The 19,897-nt window shown below is 43.3% G+C and overlaps 2 protein-coding genes across 2 annotated transcripts; both read right to left on the minus strand.

The window, feature by feature from the left end:
• Positions 1-92: 92 nt before the first annotated feature.
• LOC133954656 (NLR family CARD domain-containing protein 3-like) lies at positions 93-8,374 on the minus strand. The gene is made up of 9 exons (XM_062389081.1): positions 7,921-8,374; positions 7,529-7,663; positions 7,309-7,428; positions 6,656-6,858; positions 4,630-6,424; positions 3,597-3,770; positions 2,887-3,060; positions 2,495-2,668; positions 93-864 (listed from the first exon to the last, which is right to left on the minus strand). Exons 2-9 carry the CDS (start codon positions 7,654-7,656, stop codon positions 834-836), a joined length of 2,799 nt encoding a protein of 932 aa, XP_062245065.1. The 5' UTR covers positions 7,657-7,663; positions 7,921-8,374; the 3' UTR covers positions 93-833.
• A 1,325-nt stretch (positions 8,375-9,699) lies between these two features.
• On the minus strand, positions 9,700-19,884 carry LOC133954998 (spatacsin-like). Its single transcript, XM_062389628.1, has 9 exons — positions 19,653-19,884; positions 19,301-19,435; positions 18,968-19,101; positions 18,739-18,858; positions 18,445-18,613; positions 18,281-18,357; positions 10,289-10,444; positions 9,940-10,091; positions 9,700-9,865 (listed from the first exon to the last, which is right to left on the minus strand). Exons 3-9 carry the CDS (start codon positions 19,049-19,051, stop codon positions 9,700-9,702), a joined length of 924 nt encoding a protein of 307 aa, XP_062245612.1. The 5' UTR covers positions 19,052-19,101; positions 19,301-19,435; positions 19,653-19,884.
• Positions 19,885-19,897: the final 13 nt, after the last annotated feature.

Consider the following 19,897-nt stretch of genomic DNA (forward strand, 5'->3'; position numbering starts at 1 on the left):
GAGAGAGAGTGTGTGTGTGTATGTGTGTGTGAGAGAGAGGGAGAGAGAGTGTGTGTGAGTGTAAGTGTGTTGGAGAGAGAGAGACTTTTTTAAGTTAACTTTTTATTAAGATCGTTTCATGAAATAAACGTACTAAATAACACTTCAATCATATTTTACAAAAGAAAACTACTTGTCACACACCTACACAGAATTTAAAATGAAGGACCAGTGAACCGTCCTCCTCTATTGAACATAGAACCTGTACAGACCAGAGATGTCCAGGAAGACCAGGCTCAGTCCCCGGTCTCCACTGACCCATTAAAAACCCCTCACTCTTCTCCCAGTCTTTATATACAGTCACTGATCATCTTTATATACAATATATTTATTTCAATATGTTTAACTTTGTGTTGAACTGAATCAATTTGTGACGTGAATCCAGGAACTTTAAGATCATAAACAAACATATACACAGAACGTGGTTCTACACACATGGAGACACACTGAGGGACAAAGGTGGACAATAATAAAGACAAACTTAAACACACTATGTGACTCTTTATAGAGGGTTTATATATTCTGCTTCTGTTGTCATTTCAATAAACACATTCTTCATGTGAATAAACACAATCAGGGCAGGAAGGTTGCTGGTTTGAATCCGGTTCAGACGGGGTCTTCCTGTGTGGAGTCTGCATGTTCTCCCCGTGTTTTCTCCAGGTGCTCCGGCTTCACCTCACAAACACATGCAGATTAGGGGTTGTGTAGATTGGAGACTACACACAAGCTGCTCCTGCTTCAGCCTCTGGATCCTCAGGACACAGCTCAGCCTCCGTCCACACACACTGTCCTCTTCACACTGTCCTCAACCAGGTCCCCTCCCACCTGTTGAGAGAAGAAGACATCAGTGTCACAGAGACTCACTTCATCAGCTGTGAGTCAGTGATGCAGCTCATCCAGGAGAAAGAGCAGCAGGGACTTCAGTCCTGTTCAGAGGTGGAGCAGCTTCCTCTCTGCTTCATGTTCACGTGTTGGAATGAACACGCTAAGAGCTCAGTGTGTGTCCTCTGCATGTCAAAGTGCAGAGTGGACACCTGAGAGGTGGATTTACTGCTGTTACAGGTGAAGCCATGTTTCACTGTGTGTTGATGAACATCTGCTTCTGACAAACTGGGACCAGAGGAGACAGATGGACCTCAGCAGAGGTTCTGCTCTGTATAAAGAGCTCCTGGTTACCATGTGATGAGGAGAGGCTTCAGTCCCACTGATCTCAGAGCTGTGACAAAGATCCACCTGATCAGTTCTTCACTGATGAAGTGAGAGGACAAACTGTCTCAGATCAGATGAAGACGACACCGTCTCTGTCACTCGTGTGAGGCTGTCAGCTGTGGTCCAGCTTGTGTAAGCTACAGCGCCCCCTGGTGGCATCTGGTAAAAAGATATTTCGTGACCACGACATAATAACGTGTGAACGAGATAAATAACTCGAGGCCACGAGATCTGAATCTGTTGTTTACTAACAAGACGAGTGGAAGACAAGAAGACACACACTGTCTCACTGACTCTGAGGACATACACTGACTCTGGAAAGTGGCAACGCAGACATGAGGTGGTGACCTGAAGCAGATTATTTATCCACTTCATCATTAAAAACAACAGCTTAGTTTTGCTCGCGGAGTTACAGAACCGAGTCATTAATAGTTTTTAATTATATCTTCTAACACTGTGCGTGTCTCATCAGATCACTGCAGTGAACGTGACCGTGCCACAGAGCGCACAGGAAATCACATAAGAAGTGAAGACATTTTCCAAATAATGTCCCAGTGGAGGTGAGGATCCACTGATGTGAGGGAGTCGGTCCGATGCTCAAAATAAATAAATACTATTCTGACAGTGGTGCAGGGTTCAGTGTGATGTGTGCATGTGAATGAAGGACGAGGAGGAAGAGAGGGTTCAATGATTTATGATCTCACACATTGTGTTATCCACACATTGTGTTATCCACGGCAGCGGCAGAGTGTCAGTGTGTTTTCTTTATTAGTGACATCACTGCTGTTCCATAAAGTCGCTCTTCACCTCACTAACGAACACCTCGATGTCAGTGTCAGAAAGTTTCACTTCCTCTTCACATCGCTTGATGCCGTGCCTTCATCAGGACTCACGGTGGAAACCCATTGGTCAGGAGCATCATTTAATTTAACTTCCCTTATCCGTCCCTTTAAGGAGAGTGTGCACCACACAACAGTGTAGAGTCACTGTGGTCAGTGGGCGGAGCTTCTATACGGGTTGATCTCCAACTTAACCTGGAGCAGGTTAGCTGTTCATCAGAAGTTACCATGGTGATTGACCTGGTTAAGAAGTGGACGAGCTTCGTAGAACTGAAAAAACTAAACCTGAAGTTAACCTGATAACCACAAATCCTGCTTGGTAGCACAGACCCTGGATCTGTGATACTGACTGTGTTTAGTAACATACTGATGAAAGCAGCGTGGACTGACTCCAAACATCTACTGACCACAGAGTCTCCAGTCGACAGGTTGGACTCTGCTGTAGATCAAGCAGCTCCTTCACTCCTGAGTCCTGCAGGTTGTTGAACCTCAGATCCAGTTCTCTCAGATGAGAGGGGTTTGACCTCAGAGCTGAAGCCAGAGAAGAACAGCTGATCTCTGATAGTCTGCAGTACCTCAACCTGGATAAAGAATAAAACTTAACTGTAAATTAAACTGAGTTCAACTAAACTCAGTGTTCTAACAAGTAGCTTAATATTTAAAATGTCACAGATTAATGAATGAATGGATTCAAGTTATGTATGAAGAGGAATTATGTTAAATTAGAATGAAATGATAAATTAAGTATGAATGCGTTTTTATAGATATGAGATCTACAAAAATGAGTAAGTGAACTGACCTTAGAGTCTCGAGTCGACAGGTTGGACTCTGTAGAAAACCACACAGCTCCTTCACTCCTGAGTCCTGCAGGTCGTTTCCTCTCAGATCCAGTTCTCTCAGATGATAGGGGTTTGACCTCAGTGCTGAAGCCAGAGAAGAACAGCTGATCTCTGACAGTCTGCAGTTCAACAACCTGGATAAAGAAATATGAATATTAGAATGTGTCCTCCTGTTGTTGTGGATCGTCATCATGTCAACACAGACTCTCAACATGCTGCTGACCTCAGTCCAGTCTGTGACCTGAAGATAAATATCAGATCAGACATGTTGGACCATTGTTTCATTCATCAGCTTCTTCTCTGTGTGTTGGTCACTGAGCAGGTTTGTGTAATTAAACACAGTTTAAAGTAGGGATGGCTCCTGATGTCACTTCCTGTTTGTTTCTATACTTATCAACTGTCCAACGTGTTTCAATGAGAATGTGTCTTATTTTGAAAACCTGAGGAGGACGAGTGCTCGGCCTCAGTCCACATGTTATTTACTGACACTTTCTTAGTGATCAGGAGCAGGTGAGTGCAGGTGAATGGAGTTGATGAGGTGGACGTGACTGACAGGCTGGGTGAGTGACAGATGACTGAGGGACAGTGAGCAGAGCAGAACTGAGACAATTTAAATAAATAATGACCCAATAAGAAAGAAAGTCTGAAAAGTGAAGAAGGATTTAAGGACCTCAGAGTCTCCAGTCGACAGTTTGGACTCTCCAGTCCAGAACACAGCAGCTTCACTTCTGAATCCTGCAGCTTGTTGATACTCAGATCCAGTTCTCTCAGATGTGAGGGGTCTGACTTCAGAGCTGAGGCCACGACTTCACAGTGAGTCTCTGAGAGTTCACAATGACCGAGTCTGTAATTAAAGAAAATATCAAATCTGTGAGAATTAAATCAGAAAACACAACATTCATATAAAACGTGATCATGTGACCCTCAGACTGGTAAATCCCCTCTTTGTTAAAAACTCCTCAAGAGAATCCTTTCAGATTTGGTTCAAGCGTTCATTCAGACTAACAGAGGAACTCATTAGATTCAGGTGGTCAGAGGTCAAAGGTCACAGTGACCTCATGTTATTGTGTAGTTAACATGTCAGGAACCTGGAGGGACGGACACTGCACTGGTTGGTGGTGGAAGACAAACGAAAGATCAAAATTAATATTTCAAATAAAAATCATTACTTCTAACCTTGTCAATGTCTTGACTATATTTTCTATTCATTTTGCAACTCATTTGATAAATAACAGTGTGAGTTGTCATGGAAAACAAGAAATTGTCTGCGTGACCCCAAACTTTTGAACGGTAGTGTATATATATGTGGTCGTATGTCTGAACCCTCAAACTCCAGCACAGTGATCACTTTTGATTTCACTGTCCACATCTGATCTAGTTGTTCTCATATGTACATGAGAACAAGGAAAATGTATATGTACATAATAATAATAACGTTATCACACATGTACACACACACAAACACACACACACACACACACACACCCACACACACACACACACACACACACACTGATCTCCACGTCTTTGGGTTTGTGGAGGAAGCTGGAGAACCCAGAGAAAACCCTGCAGACAACAGAAAGGCTGCACTAACAGTGTTGACCATGCTGCCCAAAACAATGAGGATCAATTAACACTGAGTGTATTTGAAGAACGACTCATCTCCACTGATTGAACATGTTATTGGTCATGTCTGGACTCACCGAGCCTTCCTGCAGTTCCTCACAGCTGGGATCAGTCTCAGTCGACCCTGTTGTGATGTGTTGAACTTCCTCAGGTCCAACTCATCCAGAACCTCCTCTGATATCTGCAGCATGTAGGCCAGAGCTGAGCAGTGGATCCCAGAGAGTTTCTCCTCTGATCTGTTCTCTGACGTCAGGAACTGTTTCATCTGCTGATGAACTGAGTGGTCGTTCATCTCAGTCAGACAGTGGAAGATGTTGATGCTTCTGTCAGGAGAAATGTCATCACTCTTCATCGCCTTCAGGTTGTTGATGACTCTCTGGATGATCTCTGGATTGTTCCCTGTCTGACCCAGCAGCCATCCTGAGACTCTCTGGTTGGACTCCAGACTGAGGCCGTGAAGGAAGCGAACAAACAGGTCCAGATGACCATTTGTACTGGTGAGGGATTTCTTCATGGTTCTCTTCAGGAGGTCATCCAGGGAGAAGTAACTGTCTGTGTCCTCATATGTTCCCAAGAAGTTGTTGAGTTCTTTTCTCTTCCTCTTGGTGTAACAGTGGAACATGTAGACTGCAGCCAGAAACTCCTGAACGCTCAGATGAACAAAGCAGTAGACTGATTTCTGGAAGATCACACACTCTCTTCTGAAGATCTCAGTACAAACTCCTGAGTACACCGAGGCCTCTGTGACATTAAGACCACACCGCTCCAGGTCCTCTTGGTAGAACATGATGTTTCCTTCCTCCAGATGTTTAAGTGCCAGCCTCCCCAGCTTCAAGAGAACGTTCCTGTCAGTCTCCGTCAGCTGCTGTGGAGTCTTCTCATGTCCCTCACCGTACTTGTTGTTCTTCCTCTTTGTCTGAACCAGCAGGAAGTGTGAGTACAGGTCAGTCAGGGTCTTGGGCAGCTCTCCTCTCTGGTCTGTGGTCAACATGTGCTCCAGAACTGTAGCACTGATCCAGCAGAAGACTGGGATTTGACACATGATGTGGAGGCTCCTGGACGTCTTGATGTGTGAGATGATTCTGCTGCACAGCTCTTCATCACTGAATCTCCTCCTGAAGTACTCCTCCTTCTGGGCGTCAGTGAAGCCTCGTACTTCTGTGACCCTGTCAACACATGCAGGAGGGATCTGATTGGCCGCCGCAGGTCTGGAGGTTATCCAGACGAGAGCCGAGGGAAGCAGATTCCCCCGGATGAGGTTTGTCAGCAGCACGTTGACTGATGACCTCTGTGTGACCTCAGACACAAGCTCCCTGTGGTTGAAGTCCAGAGAAGGTCTGCTTTCATCCAGGCCGTCAAAGATGAACAAAGGTTTACAGACAGCGAGCGTCTCTGCCGTGAGCTTCTGTAACTCTGGATGGAAAACATGGAGCAGCGTGAGAAGACTGTGCTGGTCCTTCACCAGGTTCAGCTCCCTGAACGAAAGCACAGCCAGCAGACCCACATCCTGGTTCTCTAAACCCTCTGCCCAGTCCAGAGTGAACTTCTGCACCGAGAAGGTTTTTCCAACGCCAGCGACTCCGTTGGTCAGGACGACTCTGATGCTGCTCTGCTGGTCAGTGGAGGCTTTGAAGATGTCGTGGACCTTGATGGGAGTGTCGTGGAGGATCTTCTTCTTGGAAGCCGTCTCAAGCTGCCTCACCTCATGTTGAGTATTAACCTCTTCACTCTGTCCCTCTGTGATGTAGAGCTCAGTGTAGATCCTGTTGAGGAGGGTTCTACTTCCTGTTTCATCACTTCCTTCAGTCACATGTTCACATCTCCTCCTCACACTGAGCTTATGTTCATCTGAAACCTCCTGCAGACCACGATCTGCTGAAAGACAAGAAACAATGTGAGAGACAGAGAATCTGAGAATCTGCTGATTGTTTTCATCAGATACAGAAAAACTACAGAAAATAAAAGCTTTTTAACTTTGTGCTTTTCTAACGATGTTAAATGTTGATGCTGTATGAAGGAACAAAATAAAACCACATGTGCTGTTGTCAGAAGTGAAGACATCAGCAGACACATGTACAGTGCTGCTCTGACCGGCTGTCTGACCTCCAGCTCCTGTTCTGGATCTTTGTCCACACTGGGGACAGGAGGAGTCTCCTGAAGAACCAGACTGGTCCCAGTATGAGGTGATGCACTGTCTGCAGAACCAGTGTCCACAGCTGGTGGAGACTGGATCCTTCAGGACGTCTTGAGATGAAGCACAGCAGGACGACTGCTCCTCCTCAGGAACATGACTCCTCTTCCTCTCCCTGTGAAGACATGTCCTGATAACTCACATGTCACAGTCACAGGTTGTCATCACTTCTGTCAAGGAGGTTTTGTTTTCACCCAGTATGTTTGTGTGTTGGTTGGTTCGTTAGTGGGATTATAAAAAACAACAGATTACCAGTAAACTTGGTGGAAGGTTGTGGTCTGTGAACCAGATGGGGGGGGGGGGGTTCCTCTTTCACAGACATGTTCAGAGGACTGATGTTTACCAGTGTGTGGAATTTGGTGCAGATCCAAATCCAAATGAGTCTCTAGTGGATTTCAAAGTGGTTTCATAAGGAGCGTGTTGGTTCTTGGTGGAGGTCTGAGCTCTTTGAGTGATTCTGAGAGATTAGTCACCAACTTCAATGAAGCTGTGTCCTAATGCAGGGGCCACACTAGAGGAAACTAGATCCTCTTCAGAGCAGGTCCCAGTAGAAACAGTCTCTTACTCTGTGTGTGAGGGTCCAGGTTCATTACTGAAGTCTGGAGGAAGATCCATGGACCGGTCACTATTCAGAGACAGACAGCTGGACCCTGGAGACTCTGCTCTCAGTCTGTGGTCCTGACCTCTGCAAACACAAACATGTTTTTATTCAGAACTCATCATTCACTGGTTCATTCTGTGAGGATTCAGTTTGGAGCTTCACATGTTTGTAGCAGGTCTCTTACTCTGTGTGTGAGGGTCCAGGTTCATTACTGAAGAATAGAGGTTCTCTCATGGACCAGTCACTCTTCAGAGACAGACAGCTGAACCCTGGAGACTCTGCTCTGTCCTCTTCCTCCTCATAAACACTCATCTTCAGTCTGAGAGGAAAAACACTGTGAGCTCAAACACACACAATGAAGCCAGGTAGTAAACTCAGTGTTTCTTTAACCTGAGACAGTTGTAGGTTTAATGTGTTGGACTCAGCCAATAACAGCGTAGAGTCAAACTGTTGATTGACTGACAGAAGTTCATCCTGAATCTTCTTCTCTCTATAGTCCACAAGTAGAAAACTGACCCAGAGTCAGTGACAGTGAAATAATATGAATGAATAATATAAATGTAGCTGAACACTCACCAGCCTCAGACTTCACGTCTCCTCCGTCTGCTCCTTGAAGTTAGAACCAGTCTGAACACTTTCACTGGAGGCTCCTCCCCCTCTCTGCAGGTACTGGAAATCTTATGACTCTGGGTGTGTGTGTGTGTGTGTGTGTGTGTGTTGTGTTCACATGAAGCTGAACCTAACCCATGTTTCCTCCTGTGATTTGAAGGTTGTTATATTTGGTGTTGGAGCTGAATGTGTGACTCCATCTGCAGAACTCTGCCACGTCAGGTCACATTTATACATCATCCTGAATAATAATTATTAGTTACATGTCAGAACTGATAAGATGCACAAACCAGGTATTTACAAGCAAATCCACCCACTGTAATAAGTATGAGGTCTAGATCTCATCAGTGTAGATCAGCAATACATAAATACATGTAGAACAACTACAAGTTTACATGAGGCAGAGAGAGAGAGAGAGAGAGAGAGAGAGAGAGAGAGAGGGGGAGAGAGAGAGGAGGAGAGAGAGAGAGAGACAGAGAGAGAGAGAGAGAGAGAGAGAGAGAGAGGGATTTTGATTTTTCACAAACACTTTATTTACATATTCTTCATTTTTACAAAACACTTGCCTACAACATTATTCAATAAATACACAAAGATGTAAAAATACTCAGTCTGTTAAAAAGTGTGGAAAGGACAGCTCGTTGTTGGTGACGGAGCAGAGGATGTCATTAAAACACCAAATTCTCGAGATCAGATACCATTGTGTAAAAAATTAGTTTGAGTCGGAGTCTGGCCCGGAGGTTTACCACCCACACCGCCCCCGCTTCCTGCCCGTTCCTGTTCTCTACCCGTTTTTTTCGACTGATGTAAATGGCCATCTTGGCCTCACCTGAGAGGTGGCTCAGGAGCTGCCACTTATCTTTATCTGTTTTGTTGTAGGCAGCTCCCATGGTAAAAACCTTCTCAGTAAAATTGACGTTAAAATCACTAAAAACCGCAGTTAAAAGAGTGAAGAAACTTGAAAGTCTCTTGCACTCAGTAAAAACGTGATAAATAGTCTCACGCAGGTCGCAAAATGGACACTTGCTAAAAACGGTTGGATTAACTCTGTTAATTAGTCCTTTGAAGTCTCTTTGATCCAGACCTGCTGTTCACATCTGTCTCTGGATCCAGTGAAAAACACTGACTGTAAAATAATATGAATGAATAATATAAATGTAGCTGAACACTCACCAGCCTCAGACTTCATGTCTCCTCCGTCTGCTCCTTGAAGTGAGAACGAGTCTGAACACTTTCACTTTCACTGGAGGCTCCTCCCCCTCTCTGCAGTTACTGGAAATCACGTGACTCTGGGTGTGTGTGTGTGTGTGTGTGTGTGTGTGTGTGTGTTGTGTTCACATGAAGCTAACCCTAACCCATTTTTCCTCCTGTGATTTGAAGGTTGTTATATTTGGTGTTGGAGCCGAATGTGTGACTCCATCTGCAGAACTCTTCCACGTCAGGTCACATTTATACATCATCGTGAATATTAATTATTAGTTACATGTCAGAACTGATAAGATGCACATACCAGGTATTTACAAGCAAATCCACCCACTGTAATAAGTATGAGGTCTAGATCTCATCAGTGTAGATCAGCAATACATAAATACATGTAGAACAACTACAAGTTTACATGAGGCAGAGAGAGAGAGAGAGAGAGAGAGAGAGAGAGAGAGAGAGAGGGAGAGAGAGAGAGAGAGAGAGAGAGCGAGAGAGGGGGGAGAGCGAGAGAGAGAGCTATCTTAGTGATGTCCACATCTTCTCTCAAATAGGACGATCGCTCTGATTCCAAGTTGCGTCCTGCAGCATGGTTTTGGTGACGTGGTCCAGTTTCTGCTGGTAGGCCAGTCTGTAGCGGCTGTACACGTCCTCGCAGTGCGTCAGCAGGCGCTTCACGTGCACAGTGACGCTGCTGGGAGCGCCGTCCAGTCTGAAACCACAAAGACACACAACGTGAGCTGAGGTCAGAAGGTCGTCTCATGAAGGACCAGGTCGGCGTCTCACTTCTTGAAAATGTCCTCGAACAGGCTGGAGGTCAGCGGGCGGTGGCGTTTCAGCTCCTCCAGGTAAACGAAGTCTCCTTTCAGAATCACCTTCTGGAACAGAACCTCGGCCCAGTCGGGACTGACGCCGTACGCCTCCGACACCACAAACACCTGCCGCACAAAACACACAACTTGTGTTGGAGCTGCGGCTCCTTCCAGGCCGTGCACTTTACTTCTCAAGAGTCTTCTACCGGTCAGAAGACTCCACGCTGCGTCACCACATCACCACACTCACACAATGTGTTTTCTAAACATCAACAGACTGAAGGTTGTGAAAGTGTTTCAGTGAAGCAGGAACAGGAAGTGACCTGGTAGCATCGCGGCAGCTGGACGAGCGTGTTCAGCAGCACCGCAGGACGCAGGTTGATGACACGTACGTCTGAGCCCTGGTTCAGGAAGTGGAGCTGAAGAGCGACTAGCTTAGCTGTGAGGACACAGCGAGTCGCCTGACGCACACACGAGTCCTACACCCACACACACACACACCCACACCCACACACTATAGAAAGACTTTTTCCTCAAACAGGCCCGGTGGTGGTAAACAGGGACTACCCTTTCCCGAGGTCCTAGAGCAATGGGAGTAAGGTCAACAAATGCTAAAAAATCTGAAAAAAATTCAGTTCACTCTAGAATGTAGAAACGAGCTACAGAACTCTATACACAAGGCCCTGACTGGGTTGTGGTTTTTGCAGACATCTATCTTTTGTGGCATTTGAGGACGCAACAATGTTTGGACTTTAAGGGACAATGACATCACCTTTTAAATAGCTCCTCATTAACATAAACACACACACCTGACAGAACACAGCATAAAGGGGACCATTATTTTATTAAACCTAAAATTAGGTCAAACTTTAGATATTTTTTTAAATAAGAAAATAAGAAATAAGAAATAAGAACTATATTTATAAAAAAAAATCCAGTTCTTATTTTTAAGTGATCCCAATTCTGAGCTTAACCACAAGATGAAGAATAACAGGAATGGATTTTTTTTAGCATTTGTTTGGAGCGATCTTCAAATAACTATTACAATTTTAAACAGGATTTGCATACAGCAAAACCTAATTTCTTTGCAGCCACACACGCTAAAAACAAAAAAAAGGGGCATTATGAACTTCCATTAGCTTGTCTGCTGAAGTATTACATCCATTCCACTATCCATTTTACAATAACAAATTTTTTGAAACATTTTGCCTTTTAAAACGTTAAGGCATCAGCCAAACCACAATGCAAACAAAAACAAATGAACACAAGTCAGTGGATTTACAGCTTTTGCTGCTCTGCCTGCCTCTTTGCAGTTGCTCTTGGTTTCTCACAAAGTCCCTTATATTTTGCACTGTTCGTTGTGCTCACACGGAGCCTTCGACCATCTTGCAGTGACTGCATTCATGTTTGGTGGCTAGTTTTCCTTTGAGTATGTAAGCTTTGAAGTGCCGCATTACTGCAGCCACCTCAGCCTTGGACCAGATCTTCTTTTTCACTTTTCTGGAATCATGTTCTTGATGAGTTTTGCCTGGAAGATATACAGGAAAATATGTAGAAAACATTTGTCACACAAACAGAAAACAAACTGTGTTGGCTACTTGGATCCATCAAATCTTCCAACTAATTGTCTCTTTGATGAAAATTCTTGATAACTTGTTTCCTGTTGACGGTTCACTTGATATGATTTTCCCATCTACATCGGTTTAACTCAGTTGTTAATATTCAATCAATGTTATTAATTCACCCGTCAGTGGTTTTTATGTAGTGGATGATTTGTGTATATTGTATATACAATACTCTGCACAAGTTTTAGGCAGATAAATCTGGGATGCTTATAAGAGTAATACCATTAATAGTTTGAGAATTATTTATATATTAACTGCTAATAGAAAAAACCCAAGTCAAATCAATATTTGGTATGAGCACCCGTTCTCCTGTATACTTGGCAGGTAGGTTGTTCAGCATCCTGGGGAACTTCCCACTGTTCTGCTGTGCATTTGAGCTGTCTCAATGTCTCTTCTGGCTCTGCATATAATCCCACATTGACATCATGATGTTAAGATCAGGGGCCACATTTATAACCCAGTGCATAGGATTCACTCTAAAAGTGTATATGTGCACCTGGAAACGTTTGTACGTGGCTCTGCCTCATATCTTTCCCTCTGCAAGCCGACATTCAACCATAAATGGTCAATGCAAAGCAAATAATGAATTTCAAATTATCCTGCTGACCAATGGGTTTCCACGATGAGTCACAGCGTCAAGCGATGACAAGAGGAAGCAAAACTTTCTGACACTGACATCAAGGTGTTTGTTACTGAGGTTGAGTTGAAGAGCGATTTTATGGGACAGCAGTGATGTCCCTAATAGAAAAAATACACAGATACACTGCTGCTGCAGATAATATAGTGAGTAAGAGTGAGAATAGTAGAAAGAACAGTGCTTGAAATAAAAAAAGAAAAGTATCGCTTCACACTGTGGGAACTTTTTGTATCGCCTGTTAGTATTTTAATCATCCAAAGTTCCAGGATTATTAAATTCATAGCCGCTGTGATGCCCCAAAGCTATAAAAAATTTCAGAATTATTTTGATATGACTGTTTGTGTACTGGAAATGTAAATTCCTCTGTTCCTAGTAAATGTTGCAGTATTCTAATACTTGAATTGTTGGTTAGAATGATTACACTGAATTAGCTCTAAATAGTTACATGGTAGCCATAGACATTAGCTTCCTATGTATTAAGTTTAATGTGAGGTGGTAACGCATGATATATTTTCTGTTTAAATAAAACCAGCCTCAGCTGCCTTGACCAGCTACCACCTGTCTGTATCAGCCATATAACCTGCCGCTGCTCTGCACAAACACTGGAATAAACCACAACTGAAGTGGATTGGATTCTTCTGGTGTTCTGCCTGACCAGAAACACATATTTTTTTACTCATAATATTTATTAGTATATGTTTAAATACTTCTAATGTAAAGTGAATGGAATATTTTTGATTATATTTGTAGTACAGTATCTCTTTACAGTGTTACTTTGTAGACAGCCCATTTGAGACAACAATATATTTGTTCAGCTGTCTGAATAGCTCATCTTACTACCGTTGCCAAAAAGGTACATTTCTATTTAACGTTTCCCTCATGATAAGATGTTGGCAGACTTTGAATGTTAAAGAAAGGCCACTATCAACCCCACCCTTGATTGATATGCTTGCAGTCATCTCAATCAAGCCTCTTTCAGTCATCATCTGTAGCAGATAATGAATGGAAGAAAAGTTAAATAAAAAGTAATATAGTGAGAATGCACCAGTCAAAAGGGATATCTGAGGTCTGGACAAACAGAACAAGTATTGCTAAAAAAAGAAAAGAAAAAAGGAACCTCTCTAGATAATTCAACATCTTCATACCTGTACCATTATGTGACAGTCATCATGACTGTGATTCCAAGTGTTTTTTGGGGAGAATAATGCACTTTTGAAGTATTTGTAGTCACCTGAAGTGTCTAATTACGGCAGCCTGCAAGCTGTTAGAACTATACTAATCACAGTTAATTGTGACGGATGAATTTGATTTTTGATTCCTTCTTTATATTCTGACAACCCATTTTGGTCTCACGCTACCTGTGATTGGTGGCTGTGAGCTTTTTGCTGTCTGACTCTAGGCCTCTAACATGCCTAGATTTGTTTCGATTGATTTTAAATATGATCTTGTCTTGCATTTCATGCATTACTGGTGACCGGGTCCACATCTGTGACATACAACATGAATACAAAAACTTACCACTCCCATTAAACTAACATAAAGATCAAATGCAGGTTGTACAAGTACTCTTAAATACCAAAGAAATGCCACTAACAACCCCACCTACGGGAGGGACCCCAAATAACGTATGGTCCACCCAAGTCATATTGGTGTCAGAGCTTAATACACACACACTCAAATGTTATTCTGCCTTACATTCTGAAAAACATCCTCTGAGGTTGTCCTTAAATACCATTGTCCTTATACACCATAATACATTCAGGTGACAGCGCACACACACACACACACACACACTACTTTGTGGGGAGAAAAATGCACTTTGGAATTGATTGTAGTCACCTAAGGTGTCAGATGAATACAGAATGCAAGCTATTAGAACTATAATAATCTCAGTTAGTTGTGACGGATGAATTGATGACTTTTGATTCCTTCTTTATATACACTGACAACCCATTTTATACAACGGTCACACTAACTGGGAGCGGTCGATGTGAGTTTTTTGCTGTCTGACTGCTTGCCTCTAACATTCCTAAATTTGTATTGATTAGGACAAAAATCTGGAAACTCTAGTACGATCATTTTCCGGTGTTGCCCTTTTACATATGCAGCTCACGCAAGAGACTGTCAGATGCGATCTCAGTACTGCAAATGTCAAATTGCATCAGGTGAGAGGAGGAGCACCATCAGAGCATGCAGCAGAAGGACTCATCACTAATGTTAATAATAACGAAACTGCGTGTATTTGAACTCATCAAATATCAACAAAAGAGTGCAAAACAACATACAGGCTATCAGAAAAAAGTAAGAAGCAGTTAAAGTACATATTATGCATCAACATCATGAACACACCCACTAGCACTCTGTGAATCCTGCAGACTATTACCTGTTGTATTCACATATCAGACATTACCCAGATTTTGTATTAGGGTGCTGGCACGTTAAAGACCGGTTAATTCCGGTGTGACTGAATCGGACATTTGCGGTCACACTTACAGTTCCTCCAATTGATGTCCGGACAAAGTCCAGAGTGCACTTCATGTGTGAAAGTGGCTTAAGTGTAGCTGAAGCAGTAAGAGATGGTCAGGAAAATAACACTAATGAAGAGTGTGAAGAGGACGGTCTGTTGGTGTGCCGCCTTAAGTTTACGCACACAATCAATTAATATGCAGACACATACCATCCAAAAGTAACTTCAAACTGTTTACACAAATCATGAACTTGAAGTTGTTATATACCTTATTAAAGCATTCAAGACGACCAGCTGATGTCCTTGTAGGCATCTTTTTTTGGGCCTTATGTGTTGACCTCTTTTGAGTTCTCGTAGAAAGCTTTGATGTGGATGGTACCTCACCATGTTGGACATCTGATGACATCCCTCCAGATTTCTGGAGATTTTAATAACAAACAATTCTGTCAGTGTCTTGTGTGTCTGTATGTGGCAATATATTCGTTTTTTACTATATCAACTAACAATGTGAATAATTTTATTTAATTAGGAAAAAAGCATGTTCAAACCAAAACTATACGGAAAATATAAAGTGTTTGTGGACTGAAGTTTTCTAAACCATTTGTTTCAGGGGATCAACATCACAAAGTAAAAAACTACCTTGCTTTTCCACGGCCAGTCTGAGTCACCATAGTTATAGGTGATCTCCTCTCCTGGAACTATGTCCTGTATGGCAAACAAACACAAATGGGGTTTCCCTTGCACAGTCAGGTACTTCATCTTCGCATTAGGGCTGATATGGTCGTCATTTACTAGTCTTCCGAGTGATCCATCTTCTTTTGCTGCATCAACACTACAAAAAGACAAGTAACACTTAATTACAAATCTTTCAATTTATACACAAACAAGAGTAGTATATATTAACCTGACTCAAGAGCCTTCTATCAATAATTTGTATATGTTCAGAACCAAAAGCAATGAGTCATGGAATTTGGATTTAGACCAGTTAGCACTGAAATAATATACTTACCACCACAGTTTACCACTAAAACGGAACTCGAACATGAACACCTTAAGGGTGTCATGGTATATTCTTTGTCTCCTTTCACATTCCTCGTTTGATATTAGGTCACCTCGATATTCGCAGAGAAAGTCGCCTTTTTCAAACGGAGCAGAGGTGAAGATACCGCGACCAAAATACACAAAACCAAACAATAAATAAATCTTTAACAAATAAGTGATAAAAAGTTAGGCCACATATTTAAGTTTAAGATTCAACTTACCTTTGAAAATATTAATGTAATTGATGTCCAGTCCAAGTTTATCCCTTCCAGTGTGAGCAAAAATGTTTGCATCATCCGTTGGATTTATGCGCCTTCGCCTCTGCATGATTCACTGGCCAGTGTCAAAAGCCAGAGTAACATAATTAAAAGAAGATTGTTGTTAGGTATTTATGTACAAGAAGTCTAGTAATTTACATGTGGCATCTGAGCAGAAGCCATATTCTGAGCTCATAAATCAACATTCAAGTTTAAATGTAATACAAAGGACTTAATGCTTTACCGAAATTAATGTCTTTACATATGCCCAATAAAGGTAGAAACCCATTTCTACAACAGAAATAGGCTGCACATGAACTAAATATTAACAGTAGGATGATGTCTGTTCTAGTGTAGAGCTGTGTTGGATCACAGACTGAACTCTCTACAATTTCATGTAACATAATCTCAGTGTACAGAGATTCTATAACTACATCAGCTGCATTGAACCTCTTGTGGGATTGATGTCCCATCATTAGCATCCAGTAGGAACAGACACACAAATAAATGCAGTCTTTCATCTGCTTGAATGATCATCCTCAGTCTCTGTCCTTGTCCTGCTTCTTCAAACAAGAACTTAACCTACATATATAATTTTACATTAACATTCAATTATATTTACAGCAGCATCCGGATGACTTGACTATTATGCGATAGCACACTGCTGGGTTCTCATTTCCGATCCAAGGTCCTTTATGACATTTACACGGACCATGGTTTGTGATGTTTTCACATCAGTGCTTCTGACATGTGATTAGTTTGTCATAATTTTGTTTTAATTCAAATAACAACCCAAAACAATAAACAGCTCAACCTATTATCTACCAGATGCAAGATGTTCACTTAAAAATACTATATAAGTCAACATGAGTGCTGTGAGTCTCTATCTCAGGGGAAAAATGAAATAGAAATAAAACCTGCTGACATTTCATCCTTGCTTTCAGTTATGGAATAGTCAATAATCGACATGAACATTAAACAGCATTTTTAAATGGCACACACTGCACCAGATACTGTACCACAGCTTTGTTGCTCCTCACTATTGTACTTTACACTTTCATAATAACGATAACAGCCAAAAACCTCTGTGGAAACACTGATAGCTTACAGTTTTAAGCACATAAGATTTAACAAGCAGACCTAACAATACAAGTTAACAAGAACAGTGTAGCCACTAGCTTGTTTAAACAAACAACGCCACATTACCTTAGTTGTTTTTAGCTGTTTTCAGCTCCCAAACACTGACCGGACCACTCTCTTACTGCTCAAAGCTTCTGTCCTCATCCCCACCACCTGTGCTCATTGCTATCACCTTTTTGAAGGCACGCACGCACAGCTCAACGAGGGGGCATGGCCGCTCCCGACACGGAGCTTCCACATGCATGAAAAGAAACTGCGGCTTGTATGGCTTAAAATGAACACAAATCAAACATCCTCACCTTCTCTAGTCCACAAAACAGCTGGTTACACGACACTGCACGAAGCACATTCCTCCAAAATACAAGACTGATCCTGTTGCAACTGTGAGCTGGTAGCTGTTAGCTCTACTACTAGTGCAGCCTTGTGAAGGTAACACAGGCCTCAACAGCATTCATTAGCACTGCTGTAAAAACAACCTAATGCCAATATGCATTGAAGTTAAACTAACTTTATTTCCATTAAAATATGCATCAATAATAAAATAAAAAAAACTTAGACTTAATAAGTTATTGTTACGGTGTAAAATACTTCCACATGCAAATATCTACTTTGTTTACAAGTTTTAATGCTTACCTGTATGTTTTAAATCCTATAGTGCTTCCATTGGTCGCCAGCAGCTTCAAATGGGATTTAATGTTTAAAAGCAATCAGTTGGGGCGGTCCTTGGAGCGAACTTCCTGTAGACGCCACCCACTTGTTCGAACCAACCAATCAGTGAAAAGGGCGGCAAAATCGAACCGTGTGTGTAGGAAATGTGTATGAAAGTGCAATATAAGCACAACAGATAGGTTGCGCTATTCTATACAGTGGGATACACCTAAAAACAGGTTTGTGGTAAAAAAGGACTTTGAACGAAAATGAGAGAGGACGTTCCTCAGAAAAATGCAAATAAATTGTTTGAAATCCGGGGACCTTGGCATAGTCCTCAAATTAGCCTAAGGTCCGTGGATTGCTGGTGTGTAAACGGGTCAATTGTCCCTGAATTTCCTATATTCCAACACACACACACACACATACACACACACACACACACACAGTTAATAACTCTCTTCAGTGAGTGATACAGGAAGCTGGAGGAGCTCAGGTACCTTGGAGAAGCTCTCAGCTGCGTCCTTCAACAGACCCAACACTTTGACCAATGAGCTCTTCAGATCCGGCGTGACGACTGTTTGGAGACAAGTCGGTGAAACTCATGGTCACATGACACGAGGAGGAACCCTGACTCAGATGTTCACTGACGGTGAATCCTCACCCCACTCCTGAGACTCGATGATCTTCAGCTGCGTCCTGGCAGCCATCTCGTGGTTCTCTCCGATCTCCCTCCTCATGCTGAAGCACAGCGCCACCATGTTGTGCTTCTCGCTGTCTGCAGGGAGGCAGCGCCTGATGTAGTCCAGCAGAGCCGTCTTCAGACTGGAGCTCTACAGGGGGACAGACAGTTCATCTGCCTGCCCCTCCTCCAACAGGAGGGTGTGTGTGTGTGTGTGTGTGTGTGTGTGTGTGTGTGTGTGTGTGTGTGTGTGTGTGTGTGTGTGTGTGTGTCCACCTGTCCTCGTTCCATGTCCACCTTCTTCCTCAGCAGCATCTCGAAGCGATGGTTCTGATGCAGCAGGTCGAAGACGTACGTCATCTCATCATATCTGCCGATGCCTGTCAGCAGACGCACCTGCACACGCACACAAACACACACACACACACACATCAGCTTCAGAGCGACTGACACACGTGTGACAGAGGCGTGTTTCCTGGCCTGTGGGGGAGTGGGCGGGGCTTACCAGCAGGCCGTAGTGCTCCCCCGGGGCCAGGTAGGTGTGGCTGAGGTGACGGGCGGCCTGCAGCACCCGGACGATTCCCTCCATGTTACAGGTGAGACTGAAACAGTCGTGAGCAGCGATCAGCAGATCCACGACTGAGACAACAAACGAGTTTTAACTTCGACTCAAATCAAACGTCTCATAATGAATAAAGACTTAATCTCTGTTCTGTGGACAGAAGAAATGATGACATGATAATAACATCAAGTCCTTTATTCGGTGTGTGTGTGTGTGTCTGTGTGTGTGTGTGTGTGTGTGTGTGTGTGTGTGTGTGTGTGTGTGTGTGTATCGTACTGCAGCTCAGGTCTCTCAGTGGAACCACGTTGACGTTTTCCAGCAGTTTGATTCCCACCAGATTCGGGTCATCACATAGTTTGATCAGCTGAAGCAGCGAGTCCCGCCCCTCCGACGGCCGGAATACCTGCTTCTCTACTGGGTCACGTGCACACACACACACACACACACACACACCAACACCAACACACACACACAGACACACAAACCTGTCAGAACACCACCTGAACACATCTGTATTCTAACACACCAGAGGATTCAGTGACTAAGTTGTAATGTTGTGATGAACTATGAGGACGTTTCTCTGCCCTGAGACTCCCCCCCCCCCCTGATGTTCAGACCCTGCTCTCACCCGGGTGGAGGTCGTGGGCGGAGGCCAGCAGCGCCTGGGCCACGGCGGAGGAGACCAGCTCGGCCACCGTGTCTGTGGAGAGGCCCTGGGCCCGGATGAAGGCCTGAGCCTTCCTGAAGCGCTCGGGCTGATCCGACTGCAGCAGCAGCTCCAGCACCGAGCGCGGCTCCTGGAGGCAGATCTGACTGAACGAGCTCTGCAGCTCCTGCACACCACAGAGACTCACACACTCAGTTCATCTGAAG

This window comes from Platichthys flesus, chromosome 6, assembly GCF_949316205.1.
Source record: "Platichthys flesus chromosome 6, fPlaFle2.1, whole genome shotgun sequence".
NCBI lineage: Eukaryota > Metazoa > Chordata > Actinopteri > Pleuronectiformes > Pleuronectidae > Platichthys > Platichthys flesus.